The 25,343-nt window shown below is 22.0% G+C and overlaps 1 protein-coding gene across 1 annotated transcript in view; it reads left to right on the plus strand.

Moving 5' to 3' along the window:
* The window catches only part of LOC117173737 (F-box protein SKIP2-like), a 26,328-nt gene extending 1,694 nt beyond the window's left edge, over positions 1-24,634 (plus strand). Inside the window, exons 2-4 of the mRNA XM_033362378.1 lie at positions 5,204-5,766; positions 15,267-15,549; positions 24,124-24,634. Coding sequence (XP_033218269.1) covers positions 5,204-5,766; positions 15,267-15,549; positions 24,124-24,530 — 1,253 coding nt within the window. The 3' untranslated portion in view covers positions 24,531-24,634. The remainder of the gene's footprint in view (positions 1-5,203; positions 5,767-15,266; positions 15,550-24,123) is intronic.
* Positions 24,635-25,343: the final 709 nt, after the last annotated feature.

Consider the following 25,343-nt stretch of genomic DNA (forward strand, 5'->3'; position numbering starts at 1 on the left):
TTAAAAAAATCGTTGAATTTTCATCAAAAATAAGTCTATTTGAGTTTTCAAGATCAAAATATAAATTTTTTAACAAGAAATATGTTTTTACGAAAAAAATTGAATTTCCAGTCCAAAAAGGCGACTTTTTTAACCAAAATGGATGGTTTTTAAACAAAATAGTAGAATTCTTTAACAAATATTTGCATTTTATCCAAGAAAGAAGAAATTTAGACTACCGTAAATGAATTTTTACTAAAAAACGACGATTTTTTTAAAGGTTGAACCAAAAAGTATAATTTTTAAAGAAATAGTTAAATTTTAAAGCAAAAATTTGCATCTTAAAACAGATGAATCTTTATTAAATTTTAATAAAATTTAAACAAAAAATATCTGAGAAAGATGAAATTTTTCTTAAAACAGATGAATTTTTATTTAAAGGATTAAAAAATTAACTGAATTTTCACCGAAAAAAGATTCTAGTTCAGTTTTTAAGATCAAGATATAATTTTTTTAAAAAGAAATAAGCTTCTACGAAAAAAATTGAATTTTCAATCCAAAAAGACGAATTTTGTAAACCAAAAAGGATGGATTAAAAAAAATTGAATCATCTACCAAGTCGTTGCATTTTTATCCAAAAAAAAATGAAATTTCTCTTAAAACATATGAATTTTTATTTTTTAAAAATCAAGAAAATAGTTGAATTTTCATCGAAAAAAGATTTTAGTTGAGTTTTGAAGATCAAAATGTGAGTAAGTTACTATGAAAAAATTGAATTTTCTATGAAAAAAAAAAAATTTTAACCAAAAAGGATGGATTTTTAACAAAATAGTTGAGTTCTCTACCAAACAGTTTCATTTTTATCCAAAAAATATGAATTTTCTCCTAAAACAGATGAATTTTTATGTAAAATAAAAGATTCCAAAAAAGATTTAAATTTTAATCGAAAAAAGATTCTAGTTGAATTTTCAAGATCAAAATATGAATTTTTTAACAAGAAATAAGTTTCTACCAAACAAATTGAATTTTTAATCCAAAAAGACGAATTTTTTAAACCAAAATGTATGAATTTTTAAAGAATAATTGAATTATCTTCCAAATAGTTGCATTTTTATCGAAAAAACCGGAAATTTCTCCTAAAATAGATGAATTTTTACTAAAAAAAAATCCTAAAAAAAGTTGAATTTTCATCGAAAAAAGATTCTAGTGAGTTTTCAAGATCAAAATATGAATAAATTTCTTCGAAAAAAATTGAATTTTCTATCCAAAAAGACTAGTTTTTTAACCAGAAAAGGTGAATTTTTAACAAAATAGTTGAATTATTTACCAAACAGTTACATTTTTATTAAAAACAAAAGATTCCAAAAAAATATTTAAATTTTAATCCAAGAAAGATTCTAGTTGACTTTTCAAGATAAAAATATGAATTTTTTAACAAGAAATAAGTTCTACGAGAAAAATTGAATTTTCAATCCAAAAAGGCGAATTTTTTTAACCAAAGAGGATGATTTTTTAAACAAAATAATTGAATTCTCTACAAAATAGTTGCATTTTTATCCAAAAAAGATAAAATTTAGACTGCCACAGATGAATTTTTACTAAAAATCGATTTTTTTAAAGTTGAACTTGTATCCAGAAAAAGACTTCAATTAATTTTTCAATAGCAAAATATTAAATTTAAACAAAAATTAAATTTTTTACAAAATATTTAAATTTTCAACAAAACAGCAGAATTTTCAACCAAAAAGTGTGACTTCAACAAAATTGTTGAATTCTTACCCAAACAATTTGCATTTCTATCCAAGAAAGATGACATTTCTCTTAAAGCAGACTGATTTTTATTTTTAAAAAATTCAAAAATTAACTGAATTTTCTTCGAAAATATTATAGTTTCAATCCCAAAAAACGAAGTTTTCAACCAAAAATGATGAATTTTTGACAAAATAGTTGAATTCTCTAACTAATAGTTGCATTTTTATTAAAAAAAGAATGAAATTTCTCTCAAAAGAAATGAATTTTTATTAAAGAAAAATTTAAAAAATAGTTAAATTTTCACCCAAAAAGATGCTAGTTCATTTTTCAAGATAAAAATATGAATTCTTTAACAAGAAATAAGCTTTTACGAAAAAAATTAAATTTTCAATCGAAAAAGACGAATTTTTTTAACCAAAAAGAATGAATTTTTAACAAAATAGTTGAATTCTTTACCAAACAGTTGCATTTTTATAAAAAAAAAAAGATGAAATTTCTCTTAAAACAGATGATCTTTTATTTAAAACAAAATATTACAAAAAATATTTGAATTTTCATCGAAAAAGGATTCTAGTTGAGTTTTCAATATCAAAATATAAATAAGTTTCTACGAAAAAAATTGAATTTTTAATCCAAAAATACAAATTTTGTATCCAAGAAGGATGAATTTGTAACAAAATAGTTGAGTTTTCAAGATAAAAATATGAACTTTCTAACAAGAAATAATTTCTATGGAAAAATTGAATTTTCAATCCAAAAAGGCGACTTTTTTTAACCAAAAAGAATAAGTTTTTAACAAAATACTAGAATTCTCTACACATAAATTAAAAAAAAAATTATGAAATAGTTGAATTTTCAGCAAACCAGTATATAATTTTCAAACAAAAAGTATGATTTTTTAATAAAATAGTTTAATTTTAAAGCAAAAAGTTGCATTTTTACCTACGATAGATGAAATTTCTCTTAAAACTTATGAATTTTTTATTAAAAATTGTTTCTATATAGTTAAATCTGAAAATAGTTTAATTTTAAACCAAAAAATTGCATTTTATCCAAAAAAGATGGAATTTGTTTTAAAACAGATGGATTTAAACAAAAAACTTTGACAAATTATTTCAATTTTCATCGAAACAACTGCCAACTAGTCGAATTTCTAACCAAAAAGTATGAATTTTTAACAAGATTTTTAAATTTTCAACCAACCAGTTTTATTTTTGTCGAAAAAAGAAGAAACGTTATTTAAAACAAAAGATTCCAAAAAAATGTTTAAATTTTCATCAAAAAAGATTCTAGTTGAATTTTCAAGATAAAAATATGAATTTTTTAACAAGAAATAAGTTCTACGAGAAAAATTGAATTTTCAATCCAAAAAGGCGAATTTTTTTAACCAAAGAGGATGATTTTTTAAACAAAATAATTGGATTTTCTACAAAATAGTTGCATTTTTATCCAAAAAAGATAAAATTTAGACTGCCACAGATGAATTTTTACTAAAAAACGATTTTTTTAAAGTTGAACTTGTATCCAAAAAAAGACTTCAATTAATTTTTCAATAGCAAAATATTAAATTTAAACAGAAATTAAATTTTTTACAAAATATTTAAATTTTCAACAAAACAGCCGAATTTTCAACCAAAAAGTGTGACTTCAACAAAATGTTTGAATTCTTACCCAAACAGTTGCATTTCTATCCAAGAAAGATAACATTTCTCTTAAAACAGATTGGTTTTTATTTTTAAAAAATTCAAAAATTAACTGAATTTTCTTCGAAAAGATTGAAGTTTTAATAAAAAAAAAACGATTTTTTCAACCAAAAATGATGAATTTTTGACAAAATAGTTGAATTCTCTAACTAATAGTTGAATTTTATTAAAAAAAGAATGAAATTTCTCTCAAAGGAAATGAATTTTTATTAAAGAAAAATTTAAAAAATAGTTAAATTTTCACCCAAAAAGATGCTAGTTCATTTTTCAAGATAAAAATATGAATTTTTTAACAAGAAATAAGCTTCTACGAAAAAATTAAATTTTCAATCGAAAAAGACGAATTTTTTTAACCAAAAAGAATGAATTTTTAACAAAATAGTTGAATTCTTTACCAAACAGTTGCATTTTTATCCAAAAAAAGATGAAATTTCTCTTGAAACAGATGAAGTTTTATTTAAAAAAAAATATTACAAAAAATATTTGAATTTTTATCGAAAAAGGATTCTAGTTGAGTTTTCAATATCAAAATATAAATAAGTTTCTACGAAAAAAATTGAATTTTTAATCCAAAAATACAAATTTTTTAACCAAAAAGGATAAGTTTTTAACAAAATACTAGAATTCTCTGCACATAAATTTTAAAAAATTTACGAAATAGTTGAATTTTCAACAAACCAGTATATATTTCAAAGAAAAAGTATGATTTTTTAATAAAATAGTTTAATTTTAAAGCAAAAAGTTGCATTTTTACCTACGATAGATGAAATTTCTCTTAAAACTTATAAATTTTTTATTAAAAATTGTTTCTATATAGTTAAATCTGAAAATAGTTTAATTTTAAACCAAAAAATTGCATTTTATCCAAAAAAGATGAAATTTGTTCTAAAACAGATGGATTTAAACAAAAAACTTTGACAAATTATTTGAATTTTCATCGAAACAATATTCATGTTCACTTTCCAACACCAAAATAAGAATTGTAAACGTTAAGTTAGTTTTCTGCCAACTAGTCGAATTTTTAACCAAAAAGTATGACTTTTTAACAAGATTTTTAAATTTTCAACCAACCAGATTTATTTTTATCAAAAAAAAAGATGAAAAGTCTATAAAAACAGGTGAATTTTTAAATTAAAAAGACAAATTTTCAAAAAGGAGTTGAATTTTCAACCAAAAAGATTTCAGTTGACTTTTCAACACAAAAATACAAATTTTAAACAAAAAGTAAATGTTTCAGGAAATAGTTGAATTCTGAAGAAAAGCAATTCCATTTTTATCCAAGAAATATGCAATATTTCTAATAAAAAAGATGAACTCGTAAATTAAAAAAAAGATCAATTTTCAGAATAAATGGTTTTACTTCCAAATAAAAAAGGTTAATGCTCAACGAAAATGGTTGAATTAGTACCTGAAAATAAGAATTAAAAAAAAAAAACAGTTGGCTTTGCAACCTAGAAGGATGTTTTTTTAAAAAATTTTTTAACCTAAAAAGACGAAATTTTAACAAAACAGTTTACTTTACAACCAAAAAGGATGTTTTTAAAAGAAAATTCTTAAATTTTGAACCAAATAGTAAAATTTACAAATAAAAAAATAATCGTCAGGAATTTTTTTTGCCGAATTTGCTTCGAGCTCTTATGTAATTTTAGTACGATCCCTAATTTAAAAGTTTGATTTTTAAAAGTTCGGCGTGAAATCCACGAAATGCTGATTTTATTTTTCTAATTGCTGGCATTCCCTCCAATTTTTTATAAATTCAAATATTTCAGTTTGCAAGCGATGGCAAGCAGTAAGTTTAGAGTCATGGCGAACATTTAAAAAATTCGATCTCTCACGCACAACTTGGGGTCTGCCAGCAACCGACAAATTTTCCTACATTGACACCCACGTTCTGAAAAAAGTTTTGACCCGCTGCGGTCGTTTTCTTCTCGATTTCGATATCTGCAAACCTTTCAACGAGGATGGAACAATCAGCAGAAAAGACCAAACCAAACTCCACATTATCGGGGCAACCGGTAACGTTTTAAGCATCATTGAAGCTACGTGTCCCAATCTCGAAACAATTTACATTTCCGATCCTTGTGTCAATTTGCTGGGTCTGCATTCTCTGGTTTCCAGATGCCAGAATATTTCCAAATTCTGTCTGGTTTCCAAAAAATGGATCTGGTACGAGGAAGATTTGGGGAACATTTTTTCCTCTTTGAATAAACTCAAGTACTTGAAAATTAGCTGCAATAATATCACTGGAAAATGTTTGTCGCAATTGCCAGACGATATTGAGGAAATTCATCTCATGAGAATGGTTCATTCTTCCTGTCGTCATGTTTCTGATGTATGTTTTTTTTTTTTATATACTCCCAGGCCTCGGATTCCCAGGGCGAATTTTAAAGATGGAAAATTTGTTTATTAACCCTTTCCCAGATCATTTTTTGCGACTTCAGAGTAGTTTTTATTGGATTTTACACAGGTTTTTTTTTTTAATTTCATGCTCGCAGGATGATAGAAAATTAAAATTTTTGTGCGAAGGGTATACATTTTTAAAATAATTTGTTAATACTTATAAACAAAGATGAAAATAGCCTTCTTTGTTGAAAAAATTCATTTTTGAAAAAAATTTCCATTATATCCTTATGAAAATGGGTGCTTAAGGGTTTCTGGGGTCGCTGAATACGAATCTGGACTCAGATTTTGAAAATTCAAAATGGCGGATCCAATATGGCTGCCGAAACTTGGAATATTTTGGGATTTTTTTCTGAAAATTGGTATACAGAGGTTTTCGGGGTCGCTCATCACGATCTGAAATCAGACTTTGAAAATAGTTGAATTTTCATCGAAAAAAGATTCTAGTTGAGTTTTGAAGATCAAGATGTGAGTAAGTTACTACGAAAAAAATTGAATTTTCTATCAAAAAAAAAAAACAAACAAATTTTTTCACAAAAAAGGATGAATTTTTAACAAAATAGTTGAGTTCACTACCAAACAGTTGCATTTTTATCCAAAAAATATGAAATTTCTCCAAAAACAGATGAATTTTTATGTAAAATGAAAGATTCCAAAAAAGATTTAAATTTTAATTGAAAAAAGATTCTAGTTGAATTTTCAAGATCAAAATATGAATTTTTTAACAAGAAATAAGTTTCTACCAAAAACAATTGAATTTTTAAACCAAAAAAGCAAATTTTTTAAACCAAAAAGGATGAATTTTTAAAGAATAATTGAATTATCTATCAAATAGTTGCATTTTTATCGAAAAAACATGAAATTTCTCCTAAAACAGATGAATTTTTATTTTAAAAATAAATTCCAAAAAATAGTTGAATTTTCATCGAAAAAAGATTCTAGTTGAATTTTGAAGATCAAGATGTGAAGAAATTTCTTAAAAAAAAATTGAATTTTCTATCCAGAAAGACAAATTTTTTTAACCAGAAAGGGTGAATTTTTAACAAAATAGTTGAATTCTTTACCAATTAGTTGCATTTTTATTAAAACAAAAGATTCCAAAAAAATATTTAAATTTTAATCGAAGAAAGATTCTAGTTGAGTTTTCAAGATAAAAATATGAATTTATTAACAAGAAATAAATGTTAAGATAAAAATTGAATTTTCATTCCAAAAAGGCGAATTTTTTTAACCATAGAGGATGTTTTTTTAAACAAAGTAATTGAATTCTCTACAAAATATTTGCATTTTTATCGAAAAAACATAAAATTTCTAAAATAGATGAATTTTTATTTAAAAAAAAATTCAAAAAAATAGTTGAATTTTAATCGAAGAAAGATTCTAGTTGAATTTTCAAGATCAAAATATGAATTTTTTAACAAGAAATAAGTTTCTACCAAAAACAATTGAATTTTTAAACCAAAAAAGCGAATTTTTTAAACTAAAAAGGATGAATTTTTAAAGAATAATTTAATTATCTACCAAATAGTTGCATTTTTATCGAAAAAACATGAAATTTCTCCTAAAACCGAAGAATTTTTATTAAAAAAAAAAAATTCCAAAAAATAGTTGAATTTTCATCGAAAAAAGATTCTAGTTGAGTTTTCAAGATAAAAATATGAATTTATTAACAAGAAAAAAGTTTCTACCAAAAACAATTGAATTTTTAAACCAAAAAGGCGAATTTTTTAAATAAAAAAGGATGAATTTTTAAAGAATAATTGAATTATCTACCAAATAGTTGCATTTTTATCGAAAAAACATGAAATTTCTCCTAAAATAGATGAATTTTTATTTTAAAAAAAATTCCAAAAAATAGTTGAATTTTAATCGAAGAAAGATTCTAGTTGAGTTTTCAAGATAAAATATGAATTTTTTAACAAGAAATAAGTTCTGCGAGAAAAATTTAATTTTCAATCCAAACAGGAAACATTTTTTTAACCAAAAAGGATAATTTTTTAAACAAAATAATTGAATTCTCTACAAAATAGTTGCATTTTTATCCAAAAAAGATAAAATTTAAACGGCCACAGATGAATTTTTACTGAAAAACGATTTTTTTTTAGTTGAACTTGCATCGAGATGAAAAAAAGTACTAATCCATGTTTTAGGTGAGTAGGTGTATATTTTTCCAAACCTCAATATTCTAAATATTTGTCATTTTGAATACAGATTCAAGATCAGCGAGCCCCTGTCTGTGCCAACTTTCAAAAAACAATTTAGCAATATTTTGAATTTTGGCCCGCCATTTTGAATGTTCAAAATCTAAGTTCAGATTCGTGATCAGAGATACCAAAAACCCCTGTACACCAATTTTCAAAATAAAAAATTCCAAACTTTGACCGCCAATTGGATCAGTCATTTTGAATTTTAAAAATTTGAGTTCGAATTCGTGATTAGCGACTCCGAAAAACCCCTGTATACCAATTCTTAAAAAAATGCAAAAATATTCCAAATTTAAGTCGCCATATTGGATCCACTATTTTTAATTTTCTAAATCTGAGTTCAGATTCGTGATCAGTGATCCCAAAAGCCCCCGTATACCAATTTTCGGAAAAAATAAAAAATAAATATGCCAAGTGTTAGCCGCCATATTTGACCCGCCATTTTGAATTTTCAAAAACTCGTTTCCCTGAAAAATGTATGCCGGAAAGGGTTAAGTGCGTAAATTACTTGAGGCATCTTAATTAAAAAACAAAACAGAAGAATTTTTAAGAAATTAAATTAAGAGTTTATTACAAATGAGTAGAATAAAAAATAATAAAAAATATATTATATAAATAATAAAAAAATAATAAAAATAATTTTTTTCTCGAAAATTCGATTTTCCTCCTAAAAATTATTACTATTAGTCTAGTAGAATATTTATGAACGTTGTATCATTAATGTTTTATTATTTAAACAAATGGGATTTGTTTAAACCATTTTTTTTCGAAATTTCTTTTTTTTCCTTAAAAATTATTACTATTGGTCTAGTTGAATATTTATTAACAATAGTTCATCAATTTTCAAATGTTTAAGTAAATGGAATTTCTGTAAATAATTTTTTATTAAAAAATTATCAACATTTCTTTAGTGGAATATTTATCAACATTGTTTGATTAATTTTATTTGAAAAAAAAATTGTAATAAAAATTATTACTTAAATATTACAGATAAATTAATTATTATTAAATTAATTATTAATGATTAATTATGACTAAAAAAAATTCCACTGGAAAACAGTAATAATTTTTTTTTAATCTAAATGAAATTATTTAAACAAATTCCTTTTGTTTAAATAATTGAAAATGAATGAACAAATGTTAATAAATATTCAACTAGATCAATAGTAATCATTTTTAAGGGAAAAACGAATTAAAAAAAATTTGATGAAATTCTATTTGTTTAAACAATTAAAAGTTAATGAACCAATGTTATTAACTATTCCACTATACTAACAGTAATAATTTTAAGGGGAAAAATATATTTTCGAAAAAAAATATTTAAACAAATTCCTTTTGTTTAAATAATTGAAAATGAATGACCTAATGTTAATAAATATTCCACTAGATCAATAGTAATCATTTTTAAGGGAAAAACGAATAAAAAAAAATATTTGATGAAATTCCATTTGTTTAAACAATTAAAAGTTAATGAACCATTGTTATTAACTATTCCACTATACTAACAGTAATAATTTTAAGGGGAAAAAAATAAATTTTCGAAAAAAAATATTTAAACAAATTCCATTTGTTTAAAATAATGAAAATGAATTAACCAATGATAATAAATATTCCATTAGACCAATAGTAATAATTTCAAGTAAAAAAAGATTAGAATACAGTACTTAAAAACTTGAAAACCTGAAAATCTTCTTGAATTTCGCAAGAGAAATTTGAATTTTTATTTTGCTTTAAAAACAGTTTTCGAGGGGTTGAACACTCGATTTTTGAGTATATACGGGATTTCAAAAGGATACAGAATAATTTAAAATATTTAAAAATATTTCAAAGATTTTATAATATTTAAAGAGATTTTCAACATTTCAAAAAGAGTTCACGGATTTCAAAGACTTGAAAAGGATTCCAGGATTTCAAAAAGTGTGTAGACAAGATTTCTAAGATTTCGCAAAGACTTCGAATGTTTCATAAAGATTTAAACATTTTCTGGAGATTTCAAGGATTTTAAATATTTGACAAAGGGTACAGTATACCATATTTCAAAGATTTGAAATTTTTTAAAAGATTTAAAATGATTTCAATTTTTCTTAGATGATTTCAAAATATTTCACAATGATTTCAAAGGTTTTACAAAGATTTTGAACGTTTCAAAAATATTTCAAAACCTGTTGAAAGATTTAAAATATTTTAATGATTTCAAAATGAATAAAAAATATTTCACAAATATTTTTAAGGCTTCATCAAAATTTCATAAAGATTTCAAAAAATTTTAAAACTTTAAACAATTTAAAATTTGTTTAGAATATTTCAAAAGATTTCACAAAGATTTCAAAAGATTTCACAAAAAATTCATTAAGATTTCAAATTCAAAGATTACTAAAAGCACACAACACCAAATTTTAAAGATTTTAAATGGTTTTCATTTCTTTCAGAAGATTTCAAAAGATTTCACAAATATTTCAAAGATTTCATAAACATTCAATAAAGATTTCAAATCCAAAGATTCTTGAAAGCGATTTCACAAACATGTAAATCATTTTAAAAAGATTTAAAAGGTTTTACCCAAATTTTAAACAATTTAAAATATTTTAGTTATGTCAAATGAATACAAATAATTATACAAATATTAAAAAAATATCATAAAGATTAAAAATTCAAAAATTGTTAAAAAGAGAGTACACCAGATTTCAAAGATTTCGAAGATTTAAAAGATTTTATGAAGGTGTCAAACATTTCAAAACAAATTATAGAGATTTAAAAGATTTTACCAACATTTAAAAAGATTTCACAAAGATTTAAAATATTTTAATAAATTCAAAAAAATACAAATAATTTTACAAATATTGAAAAAGTTTTATAAAAGTTTCAAAGATTTTACAAACATTAAAAAAGATTTCAAATATTTTAATAATTTCAGGCGAATAAAAGAGATTTTACAAAGATTTCAAAGATTTCATAACAATAATGGTTTCAAATTTTTTAAAAAGATTTCAAAGGATTTCACAATGATTTAAGAGATTTTACAAAGATTTCGAATATTTAAAAAATATTTCAAAAAGTTTAACAAAGATTTCAAGGATTCTACCCAAATTTAAAAAACCAGATTTCGAAAATCTGAAAACATTTTAAACAATTTAAAATTTGTTTAGAAGATTTCACAAAGATTTCACAATGAATTCAAAGATTTAACAATGATCTCGAACATTTCAAAAAGTTTCACAAAGATTTCAAGGATTTTTCCCAAATTTAAGAAGATTCCAAATATTTTAATAATGTCAAATAAATACAAATAATTTTACAAATTTAAAAAAAATTCATAGATTTCAAATTCAAAGATTTTAAAACGATTAAAAAAGATTTCGAACATCTCACAAATATTTCGAAACATGTGTGAAACATTTCAAGATTTACAAAGATTTGACCGGAATTTTAAAAGATTTCAAAAGATTTTAGGTGTTTTAATGGTTTCAAATAAATACAAAAGATTTCACAAATATTTCAAAGATTTTTCAAATATTAAAAAAATTTCAAAGATTTTCCAAACATTCAAAAGATTCCAGTGATTTCAAATAAATGCAAAAGATGTAGGAAAGGTTTCACAATAATTTCAGAAAATTTATAAGGGTTTCAAGAATTTAAAAATGTACGGTGCACAAGATTTCAAAGATTTCAAAACACTCTAAAGATTTTAAATGATTTCAAAATTGTGTAGAAGATTTCAAAAGATTTCACAAAGATTTCACAAAGATTTTAAAACTTTTGGAATATTTCAAGGATTTTAATGATTTGAAAAAGGGTATAGTAAATCAGATTTTTAAGATTTCAGTACATTTTAAAGACTTGCAATGATTTCAAACTTTTTTAGAAGATTTCAAAAGTTTTCGCAAAGATTTTAAATATTTCAATGAATTTGATTTAAAAAGATTTCAGAAAGATTTTACAAAGATTTCAAAGATTTCATACAAATTTCATAGAAATGCAAAAATAATACAAAAATTTAAACAAATGTACAGTACATCAGATTTCCTAGATTTCAAAACTTTTCAAAGATTTAAAATAATTTCAAAATTTTTAGATTATTTCAATATATTTCACAAATTTTTCAAATATTCCAGTGATTTTAAATCAATAAAAGGAATGTAGAAAAGATTTCACAAGTATTTCAATAAATTTGTAAAGGTTTCAAAAGATTTGGAAAAATTAAAAAAATGTCAAAAAATATCAAAGATTTCAGAATATTTCGAAGGCTTTAAACAATTTCAAAAGATTTCAATTATTTCAAACGATTACAAAAGTTTTCACAAGCAACTATTAAAGAAATATTTCACAAAATATTTCAAAGATTTCAAAACATATTACAACGATTTTAAGGATTTCAAAGATTCTGCCAAAATTTAAAATGATTCATAAGATTTCACTAAAGATTTCACAGAAATTTCTGGATCTCAGAAAGATTTTAAATAATTTTATTTAAAAAAATGAATTTTTAATTAAAAAATAAATGTTCTACAAAGAACTTGAATTTTTTACCAAACTGTTGAATTTCGAAGAAGAAAAAAGACGAATTTTCAATAAAATACATAAATTTTCCACCAAATAGTTGAATTTTTAAACTAAAAAGATAAATTTTTCACAAAAAATGGAATAGTTAAATTTTTATTGACAAGAATTAATTAAAAATGGCTAAAAACAAATCTTCTACAAAGCCGTCGAATTTTTGACTAAACTGTTGAATTTCCGAAGATCAATTTTTAATCAAAAATGGAATAGTTAAATTTCTATAAAAAATATTAATTTTCAATAACAAAACGAATGTTTTACAAAACAGTAGAATTTTTCTACTAAACTGTTGAATTTTCAAAACAAAATGACGATTTTTAATATAATACATAAATTTACAATCAAATACCTGAATTTTTAAACTGAAAAGTTCAATTTTTGACAAAAAAAAGTGGAATACTACGATTTTTAATGAAAAGAATAAATTTACAAATTCAAAAAACAAATCTTTTTGAAACCAGTTCAATTTTATACCAAAATATCGAGTTTTCTGTCCGAAAATATGAGATTTCAACAAAACAGTTATTTTTCAATCATATAGTTACATTTAAAGTCTAAAAAAATGATTTTTTAACAAAATAATACATTTTAAATTAAATAATTGAAATTTTTCTAAAGAACATTAATTTCTACCAAATAGTATTTCCAGAAGTGAAATCTTGACTTAATAAACAATTTCCAATAAAAGAAGGAATCTTCTACAAAGCAGTTTAAATTTTCTATAATAAAGAATAGATATTTAGATTTTGATTGAGAGGAATTAATTTTTAATTTTAGAAAACGAATTGGAAAATTTCCGAATAATAAAATTTTCAAATAATGAAATATCTTTATCAAACCAAAATTTAATGTTTTAATGGTTTTAAATAAAGACAAAAAATTTCACAAAGATTTCATAGAAATCTTATAAAGATTTCAAATTCAAATATTTCTAGAAGGGTACAGTACACCAGATTTCAAAGATTTTAAAACATTTTAAAGATTTTTAACGATTTACAAATTTTTTAGAACATTTCAAAAGATTTCGAACATTACACAAATATTTGAAAACATTGTGCAAAAATTAAAAAAATTTCAAATATTTTACAAAAATTTTAATGATTTCAAATGAATAAAAAGGATTTCATAAAAATCATAAAGATTACAAATTTTAAAAACTAGATTCAAAGAATCTCAAAACTTTTTAAACATTTAAAAATTTGTTTAGAAGATTTCACAAAGATTTCACGATGAATTCAAAGATTTTACAATGATCTCGAACATTCCAAAAAGTTTCACAAAGATTTCAAAGATTTTAACCACATTTAAAAAGATTTCAAACATTTTAATAATGTCAAATAAATACAAATAATTTTACAAATATTAAAACAAATGTCATAAAGATTTCAATTTCAAAAATTTTAAAAAGCGAGTACACTAAATTTAAAAAAATTTAAAAGATTTTAAACGATTTAAAATTTGTTTACAATATTTCAAAAGATTTCACAAAAGATTTCAAAAGATTTTACAAAGATTTCAAAGATTTCATTACAATAATGGTTTCAATTTTTTTTAAAGATTTCAAAGATTTTACAACGATTTCGAACATTTCAAAAATATTTCAAAAAGTTTCACAAAGATTTCAAGAATTTTCCCCAAATTTAAGAAGATTCCAAATATTTTAATAATGTCAAATAAATACAAATAATTTTACAAATTAAAAAAAAATTCATAAAGATTTCAAATTCAAAGATTTTAGAAAGGGAATACACCAGATTAAAAAGATTTCAAAACATTTGAAAGATTTCACACAGATTTTAAATATTTTAGTAATCTTGGATAAATAAAGAAGATTTCAAAGATATTACAAAGATTTCGAACATCTGAAAAATATTTCGAAACATGTCACAAAGATTTTAAGATCTTCAAAGATGTTATCGAAATTTGAAAAGATTTCAAAAGATTTTAGATGTTTTAATGGTTTCAAATAAATACAAAAGATTTCACAATTATTTCAAAGATTTTACAAAGATTAAAAAAAATTTCTAAGATAAAAATACGAATTTTCAACAAAATAGTACAATTTTTAAACTAATAAGGTAAATTTCTAAATAAAAAATGGTTATTTAAATTGTGATTGAGAAGAATTAATTTTTAATTTTAAAAAACGAATTGGAAAATTTCCGAATAATAACATTGTCAAATAATGAAATATCTTTATCAAAAAAAAAATCTAATGTTTCTAAAATTATTGCTTGAATTGAAAATAACAATAACTGTAAAGAATATATCTTTGGATGAAATTTTTATTAAATTATTTTTATTTCAAATACAATCAAAAATTTTAGCAACTTCAAACATTAAAATTCTATTTTTGTTAAATAAAATATTTGACTATTCTAGAATATTTGTAATAAATAAATATTATTTATAGAAAAATGTTGGTGTTTATTTTAATTAGGAAATTTTCTCTTTCGGATATTTTATAATTCTGTAATTTTTTGTCGGAAATTTTATTTTTCGGGATTTTTCAGTCCACAGTTTTTCAATGTTAATGCTACTATACTATAGACACTATTTTGAATTTCTTAAATGAATCCGAGGCCTGCAGTACCAAAATTGTGTACTTAAAGAATTTAAAAAACTTCTGCACGTGACAATTTTGTTAATTATCTCTGATTTCTTTACTAAGGCAATCAACAAATTCGGGAATCTAAAATCTCTCACAATCGACGCCTATCCTTACATCGAATCAGATTTGCTCAAATCAATCGCTTCTCACAGCGAAACTTTGAGGAATTTAAGATTGAGTGGGTACGTTGGAATTGATCGGATGACGGAACCGGAAATCAGAGTACTGTCTAAATTCGAAAATTTGGAGGTTCTCGATTTTCGATCTAATTGCTACATCACCAACGAAGCTCTCGCTGCACTTGCGACTTCTTGCAAGAAAGTTAACTACATCAACATCAGCTGTAATTAAAAAAAATACTAAGAAGCTATTAATAGTGTGTCTACTCACCTGGAAAATCTGGAATTGTCAGGAAATTTTTATGTACCGAAAAAGATTTCAGAAAGATTTGACAAAGATTTCAACGATTTCTTAAAGATTTCAAGAGATTTCACAAAATTTTCAAATGTTTTGCAGAATTTTGGATAAATTTAAAAGTTTTTACAAAGACTTCAATGATTTTCCAGAGATTTCAATAGTTTCACAAATATTATCAAATATTTAAAAAATATTTCAATGGTTTCGCAAAGATTTTGCATAGATTTAAAAGATTTTAGAAATACATGAATGATTTGCCAAAGATTTAAATAATTCCACAAATATTACCGAATATTTCAAAGACTTCGGATAAATTTAAAAGATTTTACAACGACATATATGATTTCCCAAGGATTTCATAAAGATTTCAATAATTTCACAAATGTTTTGAAAATATTTCAAAGATTTCTGATGATTTCAATGATTTCCTAAAGATAAAAAAAATTTCGCTAAGATTTAAACAATTTCACAAATATCAAATATTTCAAAAATATTGTTATCATTATTTCAAAAAGGTTTCAATGATTTTCTAAAGTATTCTAAATATTTTATAAACACTTAAATGATTTCCGAAAGATTTCAATAATTTCAAAAATATTTTCAACATTTCGCAATGATTTCGGATTGATTTAAAAGATTTCACAGACTGCAATGATTTCTGAATTATTTCAACAAATTCACCAAAAATTTCCAAATATTTCAATAATTTCACAAATATTTCAAAAATATTTAAAAAATTTCGGATGATTTCAATGATTTCCTAAAGATAAAAAAATGTCGCTAAGATTCAAACAATTTCACAAATATTATCAAATATGTCAAAAATATTTTTATTCGTATTTTACAAAGATTACAAAAATTTCAAAAATATAAAAAATATTTCAAAAATATTCTAAATATTTTATAAAGATTTAAATGATTTCCAAAAGATTAGAAATATTTCCATGATTTTCCAAAGATTTCAATCATTTAAAAAAATATTATTAAATATTTATAAAATATCTAGAATATTTCGAAATGATTTCGGATTGATTTAAAAGATTTCACAGACTTGAAAAAAATTTTCAAGTATTTCAATAATTTCACAAATATTATCTAATATTTCAAAAATATTTTTATTCATATTTTACAAAGATTACAGAAATTTCAAAAAAATAACAAATATTTCAAAAATATTCAAAATATTTTATAAAGATTTAAATGATTTCGAAAAGATTAGAAAGATTTTCATGATTTTCCAAAGATTTCAATAATTTAAAAAAATATTATAAAATATTTTCAACATTTCACAATGATTTCGGATTCATTTAGAAGATATTACAGACTACAATGATTTTTCAAATATTTCAACAATTTCACAAATATTTCAAAAATATTAAAATTATTTCGTAAAGATTTCACAAAAACTAGAATAATTTCTCAATGATTATAACAATGTTGCAATGATTTCAGATATATTTAAATGTCAGAAATACTTGAATGATTTTCCAAAGATATCACAAATATTTCAATTATATAAAAAAAATATTACCAAATATTTCAAGAATATTTCAAAGACTTTCGATAGATTTAAAAGATTGCACAAAGACATATATGATTTCCCAATGATTTCATTACGATTACAATAATTTTCCAAATGTTTCGAAAATATTTCAAAAATTCTCGATGATTTCAATGGTTTCCTAAAGATAAAAAAAATTTCGCTAAGATTAAAACAATTTCACAAATATAAAATGTTTCAAAAATATTGTTATTAATATTTCACAAAGGTTTCAATGATGTTCTAAAGATATCACAGAGATTTCAAATATTTCACGAAGACCGAAAATGATTTCCCAAAGATTTCAAGAATTTCCAAAATTTAACAAATATTTCAAAAATATTATGAATATTTTATAAAGACTTAAAGGATTTCCAAAAGATTTCTGAAAAAAGATTTTCTGAATTATTTCAAGAAATTCACCAAATACTTCAATAATTTTACAAACCTTTCAAAAATATTTCAAAAATTTCCGATGATTTCAATGATTTCCTAAAGATAAAAAAATTTCGCTAAGATTCAAACAATTTCACAAATATTATCAAATATTTCGAAAATATTTTTATTCATATTTTACAAAGATTTCAATGGGCTTCTAAAGATTTCATAAAGATTACAAGAATTTCAAAAATATAAAAAATATTTCAAAAATATTCTAAATATTTTATAAAGATTTAAATGATTTTCAAAAGATTAGAAATATTTCCATGATTTTCCAAAGCTTTCAATCATTTAAAAAAATATAATCAAATACTCATAAAATATTCAGAATATTTCTCAATGATTTCGGATTGATTTAAAAGATTTCACAGATTGCAACGATTTGTTCATTATTTCAACAAATTCACAAAAAATTTTCAAATATTTCAATAATTTCACAAATGTTTAAAAAAAATTTTCGATGATTTCAATGATTTTCTAAAGATAAAAAAATTTTGCTAATATTCACACAGTTTCATAAATATTATCAAATATTTCAAAAATATTTTTATTCATATTTTACAAAGATTACAAAAATTTCAAAAATATAACAAATATTTCAAAACTATTCAAAATATTTTATAAAGATTTAAATGATTTCCAAAAGATTAGAAAGATTTCCATGATTTTCCAAAGATTTCAATAATTAAAAAAAATATTTTCAACATTTCACAATGATTTCGGATTGATTTAGAAGATATTACAGACTACAATGATTTTTCGAATATTTCAACAATTTCACAAATATTTCAAAAATATTAAAATTATTTCGTAAAGATTTCACAAAAACTAGAATGATTTCTCAATGATTATAAAAATGTTGCAATGATTTCAGATATATTAAAATGTCAGAAATACTTGAATGATTTTCCAAAAATTTCACAAATATTTCAATCATTTTTACAAATATTACAAAATATTCTTGATGATTTCAATTATTTCCTAAAAATAAAAAAATTTATCTAAGATTTAAAAAATTTCACAAATATTATAATATATTTCAAAAATATTTTTATTAATATTTTACAAAGATTTCAATGATTTTCTAAAGATTGCACAAAGATTCAAATGACTTCCCAAGGATTTCAAGACATTTCAAAATATAACAAATATTTCAAAAATATTCTCAATGTTTTATAAAGATTTCAATGATTTTCCAAAAATTTCAAGTAGTTCAGAAATATTATCAAATATTTATAAAATATTTTCAACATTTCGCAATGATTTTGGATTGATTAAAAAGATTTCACAGACTGCAATGATTTCTCAAATATTTCAACGATTTCCAAATATTTTAAATATTCGAAAGAGATTTCAATGATTTCTCAAAGATTCCGTAAAGGTTTTGAATATTTCACAAAAATTTTAAAGGTCTTGTGAAGATTTCGGATAGATTTACAAGATTTCACAAAGTCTTAAATAATTTTCCAGAGATTTCAATAATTTCACAAATATTACCAAATATTTAAAAGGGATTTCAAAGATTTCACAAAGATCAGAATAATTTCTCAATGATTATAAAAATGTTGCAAAAATTTTAGATATATTTAATTGTCACAAATACTAGAATTATTTTCCAAAGATTTCATAAATATTTCAATCATTTTTACAAAAATTACCAAATATTTCAAGAATATTTCAAAGACTTCGGATAGATTTAAAAGATTTTACAAAGACATGTATGATTTCCCAATGATTTCAATAATTTAACCAATATTTTTATTTATATTTTAGAAAGATTTCAAATATTTCACAAAGACTTGAATGATTTCCCAAAGATTTAAAGAATTTCATTAATATAACAAATATTTCGAAAGTATTCTAAATATTTTAGAAAGATTTAAATTATTTTCAAAAGATTTCAATAATTTTCCAAAGTTTTCAATAATTTCAAAAATATTATCAAATATTTATAAAATATTTTCAACATTTCGCAATGATTTCGGATAGATTGACAAGATTTCACAAAGTCTTCAATGATTTTCCAAGATTTCCGAAGATTTCGTAAAGATTTCAATAAGTTTTACAAATATTTCGAAAATATTTCAAATATTTTGGAAAAATTTCACAAAGATTTCAGATGGATTTAAAAGATTTCACGAAGACTTAAATGATATCCGAATTATTGCACAAAGATTTCAATAATTTCTCAACTGTTTCAAAATATTCAAAGATTTCTTAACGTTTCAGCAAGATTTCAAACAGATTTCAAACATTTTCTAAATATTAAAAAATTTCGCAAAGATTTCAACAATTCCACAAATCTTACCAAATATTTAAAAAATATTTGTAATATTTTACAAAGATTTAGGATAGCCCAAGAAGTTTTCACAGAAAATTCAATGATTTCCCAAATACTTCAACTGTTTCAAGAATATAAAAAACATTTCAAAAATATTCTAAATATTTTAATGATTTCTCAAAGATTTATAAGATTTTAAATATTTCATCAAGATTTCGAATAGATTTAAAAGATTTTGTAAAATTTCAATGATTTCCAAAGTTTTCAATCATTTTGAAAATATTATCATATATATGAAATATATTTAGCAGATTTCGGATGGAATAAAAATATTTCACAAACTTGAATGATTCCTAAAAAAATTTCAAGAATTTCATAAATTCTTTGTTTTTTGTATAAAGTTAATTTTTTGGTTGGTAGTTCATTTTGTTGGTTTAAAATTCAACTATTTCGGTTAATGATTCATTCAGTTAACATTTAAAAATGCAATTGTACCAATTCAATATTTGTTATTTAGTTTAAAAATCGTCTATTTTCGTTTTTTTTTAATTTTTGTTCAAACTGAAAATATTTTTATTTCGTTTTTAATTGAACCCGTACTATTCCAATCGAAGATTCGTCATTTTAGTTAAAAATTCGTCTTTTGTGGGTAAGTTAAAAATTAGTTTTCTTATTGAATATTTAACTATTTAATTTTTTGTTAAAAATTGATCATTTTAAGTTGAAAATTTATGTAGTTCGTTAAAAATTCTTCTACTTTGGTAAACAATGAATCTTATGTTTTCAAAATAATTTTTTTTGGTTTCAATTTCAACTGTTATTGTTGAAGATTTATAATTTTAGTAACAAAATTTTCACTTTAGTTCAAGTGTAACTAATTTGTTGAAAATTCGATTTTTTTATTGCTATTTTTTTTTCTTTATACTAAAAATGTAACTTATTTTATTTTTGATTCAAATTATATATTTTTTTAAAATTCAAGTATTAAGTTTAAAATCTTTTTTTTGTAAAAAGTTAATGTTTTGGTTGGAAATTTATTTTGTTGGTTTAAAATTCAACTATTTCGGCGAAAGATGCATCATTTCAGTTAAAAAATCTATTTTTTGATTTAAAATGTTAATATTTTGCCAAAAATTCTGTTTCCATTTGGCCGAAAATTAATTTTTAAACTGAAATTTTAGCAATTCCATTTTTGCTTCAAAATTTATATATTAAAAAATAAGGAATTATAACAATTACAGATTTGTTATTTAGTTGAAAATTCGTGTATTTTCGTTGAAATTGAACTATTTTGTTGAAAATTTGATTTTTTGTGGGAAAAAAATGTTTGTTTAAACTGAAAATTTATCTATTTCGGTTTTAATTGAACCCGTATCTTTTTTGTTGAGAATTCAGTTCTTTTCTTTGAAAGTACATATCTTTTTAGTGGAAAAATCATAAATTTTGTTCACAATTCGTTTTTTTTCTAAAAATTTAATCTTCTTGATTAACAAATTTTTCATTTTAATTTAAAATTCATCTATTCCCATTGAAGATTCAATATTTTATTTAAAATTTTAACTATTTTGTAGAAATTTCATGTATTTTGTTAAAAATTCGTCTGTCGTTTTTAAGTTTAAAATTATTTTTCTTATTGAATATTTAACTATTTAATTTTTGGTTGAAAATTGATAAGTTCAAGTATTTATTTAAATTCATGTATTTCGTTACAAATTCTTTCATTTTAGTAGAAAACGAATCTTATTTTTTTGAAAATTTGTCTTTTTGGTTTGAAATTTAACTATTATAGTTGAAGATTCATAACTTTAGAAAAAAATTCATCACTTGGGTTCAAATTTAACTAATTTGTTGAAAATTTAATTTTTTACATTCTTCTTTCTTAAAACTAAAAAATAAACTTTCATTTTTGCTTTAAAATTTATAATTTTGTTAAATTCAAGTGTTAAGTTTTAAATTCTTTTTTTTTTGGTAGAAAGTTAATTTTTTTTTGAAAATTTGTATTTTCTGTTTCTAAATTTAATTACACTAGTTAAAGATTTGTTATTTAGTTGAAAAGTCGTGTCTTTTCGTTAAAATTGAACTATTTTGTTGACAATTCGTTTTTTTTTTTTAAATGTTTGTTCAAACTGAAAATTTCTCTATTTAGTTTTTAATTGAACCCGTATCTTTTTTGTTGAAAATTCAGTTAATTGATTAAAAGTCAATATCTTTTTAGTTGAAAAATCATTAACTTTGTTCACAATTCATTTTTTCCATACAAAATTAATCTTCTTGGCTGGAAATTTTTATTTTTAGTTTAAAATTTAACTAATCCAATTGAAAATTCGTCATTTTAGTTAAAAATCTAACCATTCGGTGGAAAGTTCATCTATCTTGTTAAAAATTCGTCTTTTGTGTTTAAGTTTAAAATTATTTTTCTTATTAAATATTTAACCATTCAGTTTTTTGGTTGAAAATTTATTATTTTTAGTTGAAAATTCATGTATTTCGTTAAAAATTCTTCCATTTTTGTAGAAAATGAATATTATTTTTTCAAAATAATTCCTTTTGGTTTCAATTTTAACTGTTATTGTTGAAGATTCATAATTTTAGTAAAAAATTCATCACTTTGGTTAAAATTCAACTAATTTGTTGAAAATTATATATTTTTTTTTTCATTTTTTTTCTTCAAGCTAAAAATAAAACTATTTTATTTTTGCTTTAAAATTTATCTTTTTTTCAAATTGAAGTATTTAGTTAAAAATTTTTTTTTGTAGAATGTTATATGTTTGTTTAAAAATGTAATTATACTAATTGAAGATTTGTTATTTAGTTGAAAATTCGTGTATTTTCGTTAAAATTGAACTCTTTTATTGAAAATTCTATTTTTTGTGAAAAAAATTTTTTTACTCTAAATTTATCTATTTAGTTTTTACTTGAACCCGTCTTTTTTTTAATTTGTAAATTCAGTTATTTTGTTGAAAATCGAAATCTTTTTAGTTGAAAAATCATTACTTTTTAATAGAAAATTAATCTTCTTGGTTGGAAAATTTTCTTTTTAGTTTAAAATTCAACTATTCCAATTGAAGATTCATCATTTTAGTTGGAAAATTAACTATTTGGTAGAAAGTTCATGTATGAAACGTTGAAAATTCATGTATGTCGTTAAAAATTCTTCCATTTTTGTAAAAAATTAATCTTCTTTTTTTGAAAATGTATCAAATTGGATTCAATTTCAACTTTACAATGGAAGATTCATAATTTTATGAAAAAATTCATCACTTTAATTAAAATTTAACTAATTTGTTGAAAATTATTTTTTTTACATTTCTTTTCTTCAAACTAAAAATAAAACTATTTTATTTTTGCTTTAAAATTGATCTTTTTTCAAATTGAAGTATTTATTTTAAAATTATTTTTTTTTGTAGAATGTTAATTTTTTGGTTGGAAATTTATCTTGTTGGTTTAAAATTCAACTATTTCGATTAAAGATGCATCATTTCAGTAAAAAAAATCGATAGTTTGGTTTAAAATTTTATTATTTTGTTAAAAATTCGTTTTCCTTTTGGACCAAAAATTAATTTTTGAACTAAAATTTTAACTGTTCCATTTTACTTCAAAATTTATATTAAAAAAAAATAATTATACCAATTAAAGACTTGTTATTTAGTTAAAATTCTTGTATAATCGTTAAGATTGAACTATTTTGTTGAAAATTCGATTTTTTGTGAAAAAATGTTTGTTTAAACTGAAAATTTCTCTATTTCGTCTTTAATTGAACCCGTATCTTTTTAGTTGAACATTCATCATTTTAGTTGAAAATTCGATAGTTTGATTGAAAATTGAACAATTTGTGAAAAATTCGTTCAAATTGCAATAATTGTACTTGACGTGTGAGGAATTTGAAGCATTTAAAATTGAATTTATTATAATAACTAAATTAAATTTATTATAATAACTACATTAAATTTACTTTAAAAAATATTATTTTCCTATTTTCGTTAAAAATCTCCTTATTTCCCCTATTTTACAGGATATTCACTAACATTGAAAATATCTTTAATTCGAAATATTAATAAATCGAATATGAACAGGATTTTAATTAGAAGAAGATAAAATAAAAATGTGTTTGAATTATCTAAAAAAAAACTGAAATTGTCAGGGAATTGGTTTCCAGGATTTTAGTAGATACTCTAGTTAATGATAATTTAGTTAATTTCTAATTTTATTTTCCTTCATTTAAATTATTTATTTTCTAGATTGCTTCGATATCTCGGAGAAGGGAATATTCCACCTTGCCTCAAAAATGGAACTAGAAAATCTCATAGCCAACGGATTGACAAAAATAACCGGCGAGAATTTTGGAAAAATGTACAGCCTGAAAAATCTTGAGTGCCGAAATTGTCACAGACTCAAGGAAGAGAATCTTTGCAATTTAATTCGAGGCGCACCAGATCTTGAATTACTCGATATTTCCTGGAATAAATTGAATGTCAATAATATAATTTATGTGGCTGACGAGGCTACAAAAAGGCGGACAAATTTAATTTTAAAATTGTTCGTTGGTCACACGAATAGGAAAACAATCGAGATTTCGAGCCCTTTTTTAAATGTAATCGACTCTTCAAGTGACGAATCGTGTCGAGAAATCCTTAACAGTATTTAATTTACTAGAATATTGTGCGCACACTAATCATCCTTTCAAAAAAAAATCGGTTTATTTCCAAAAATTTTGTCCAGCGACTTTGAAAATCTTGAAAACTTCGAATTTTCTTGATATTTCTCAGGAGAATCTTGAATTTGAATTTTTTTTTGCTTTTAAAACAGTTTTCAATGGGTTGGCCGCTCGATTTTTGAGTATGCGCCAGATTTCAAAATGTTACAAAATAATTCTAAATATTTGGAAAAGGCGTGTAGTCAAGATTTTAAAGATTTCACAAAGATTTTAAAACTTTTGAAAGATTTTAAATATTTTAATGATTTTAATTGAATGCAAAATAAAAATTTCAAAGATCTCATAAAAATTGTATAAAGATTTTAGATGGAAAAGATATAAAAGATTTAAAAACATTGTAAAGATTTTAAATGATTTCAAATTTGTTTAGAAGATTTAAAAAGATTTCACAAACATTTCAGAGATTTTACAAAAAGTTTAAGTATTTAAAATATTTTACCAAAATTTATTAATATTTCACAAAGATTTCAGATATATTTTAATGATTTCAAATGAATACAAAATATTTTGCAACTATATTGAAGAATTCATAAAAATTTTATAACGATTTCAAATTCAAAGATTTCTAAACATTTTAAAGATTTTAAACGATTTCAAATTTGTTTAGAAGATTTCAAAAGATTTCACAAACATTTCCGCGTTTCTACACAAAGATTTCAAGTATTTTAAAGATTTTTAAAGATTTTAAAAGATTCCACAAAGATTTCAAATATATTTTAATGATTTCAAATGTATAGAAAAGAT

Source organism: Belonocnema kinseyi, chromosome 5, assembly GCF_010883055.1.
Source record: "Belonocnema kinseyi isolate 2016_QV_RU_SX_M_011 chromosome 5, B_treatae_v1, whole genome shotgun sequence".
Classification (NCBI taxonomy): domain Eukaryota; kingdom Metazoa; phylum Arthropoda; class Insecta; order Hymenoptera; family Cynipidae; genus Belonocnema; species Belonocnema kinseyi.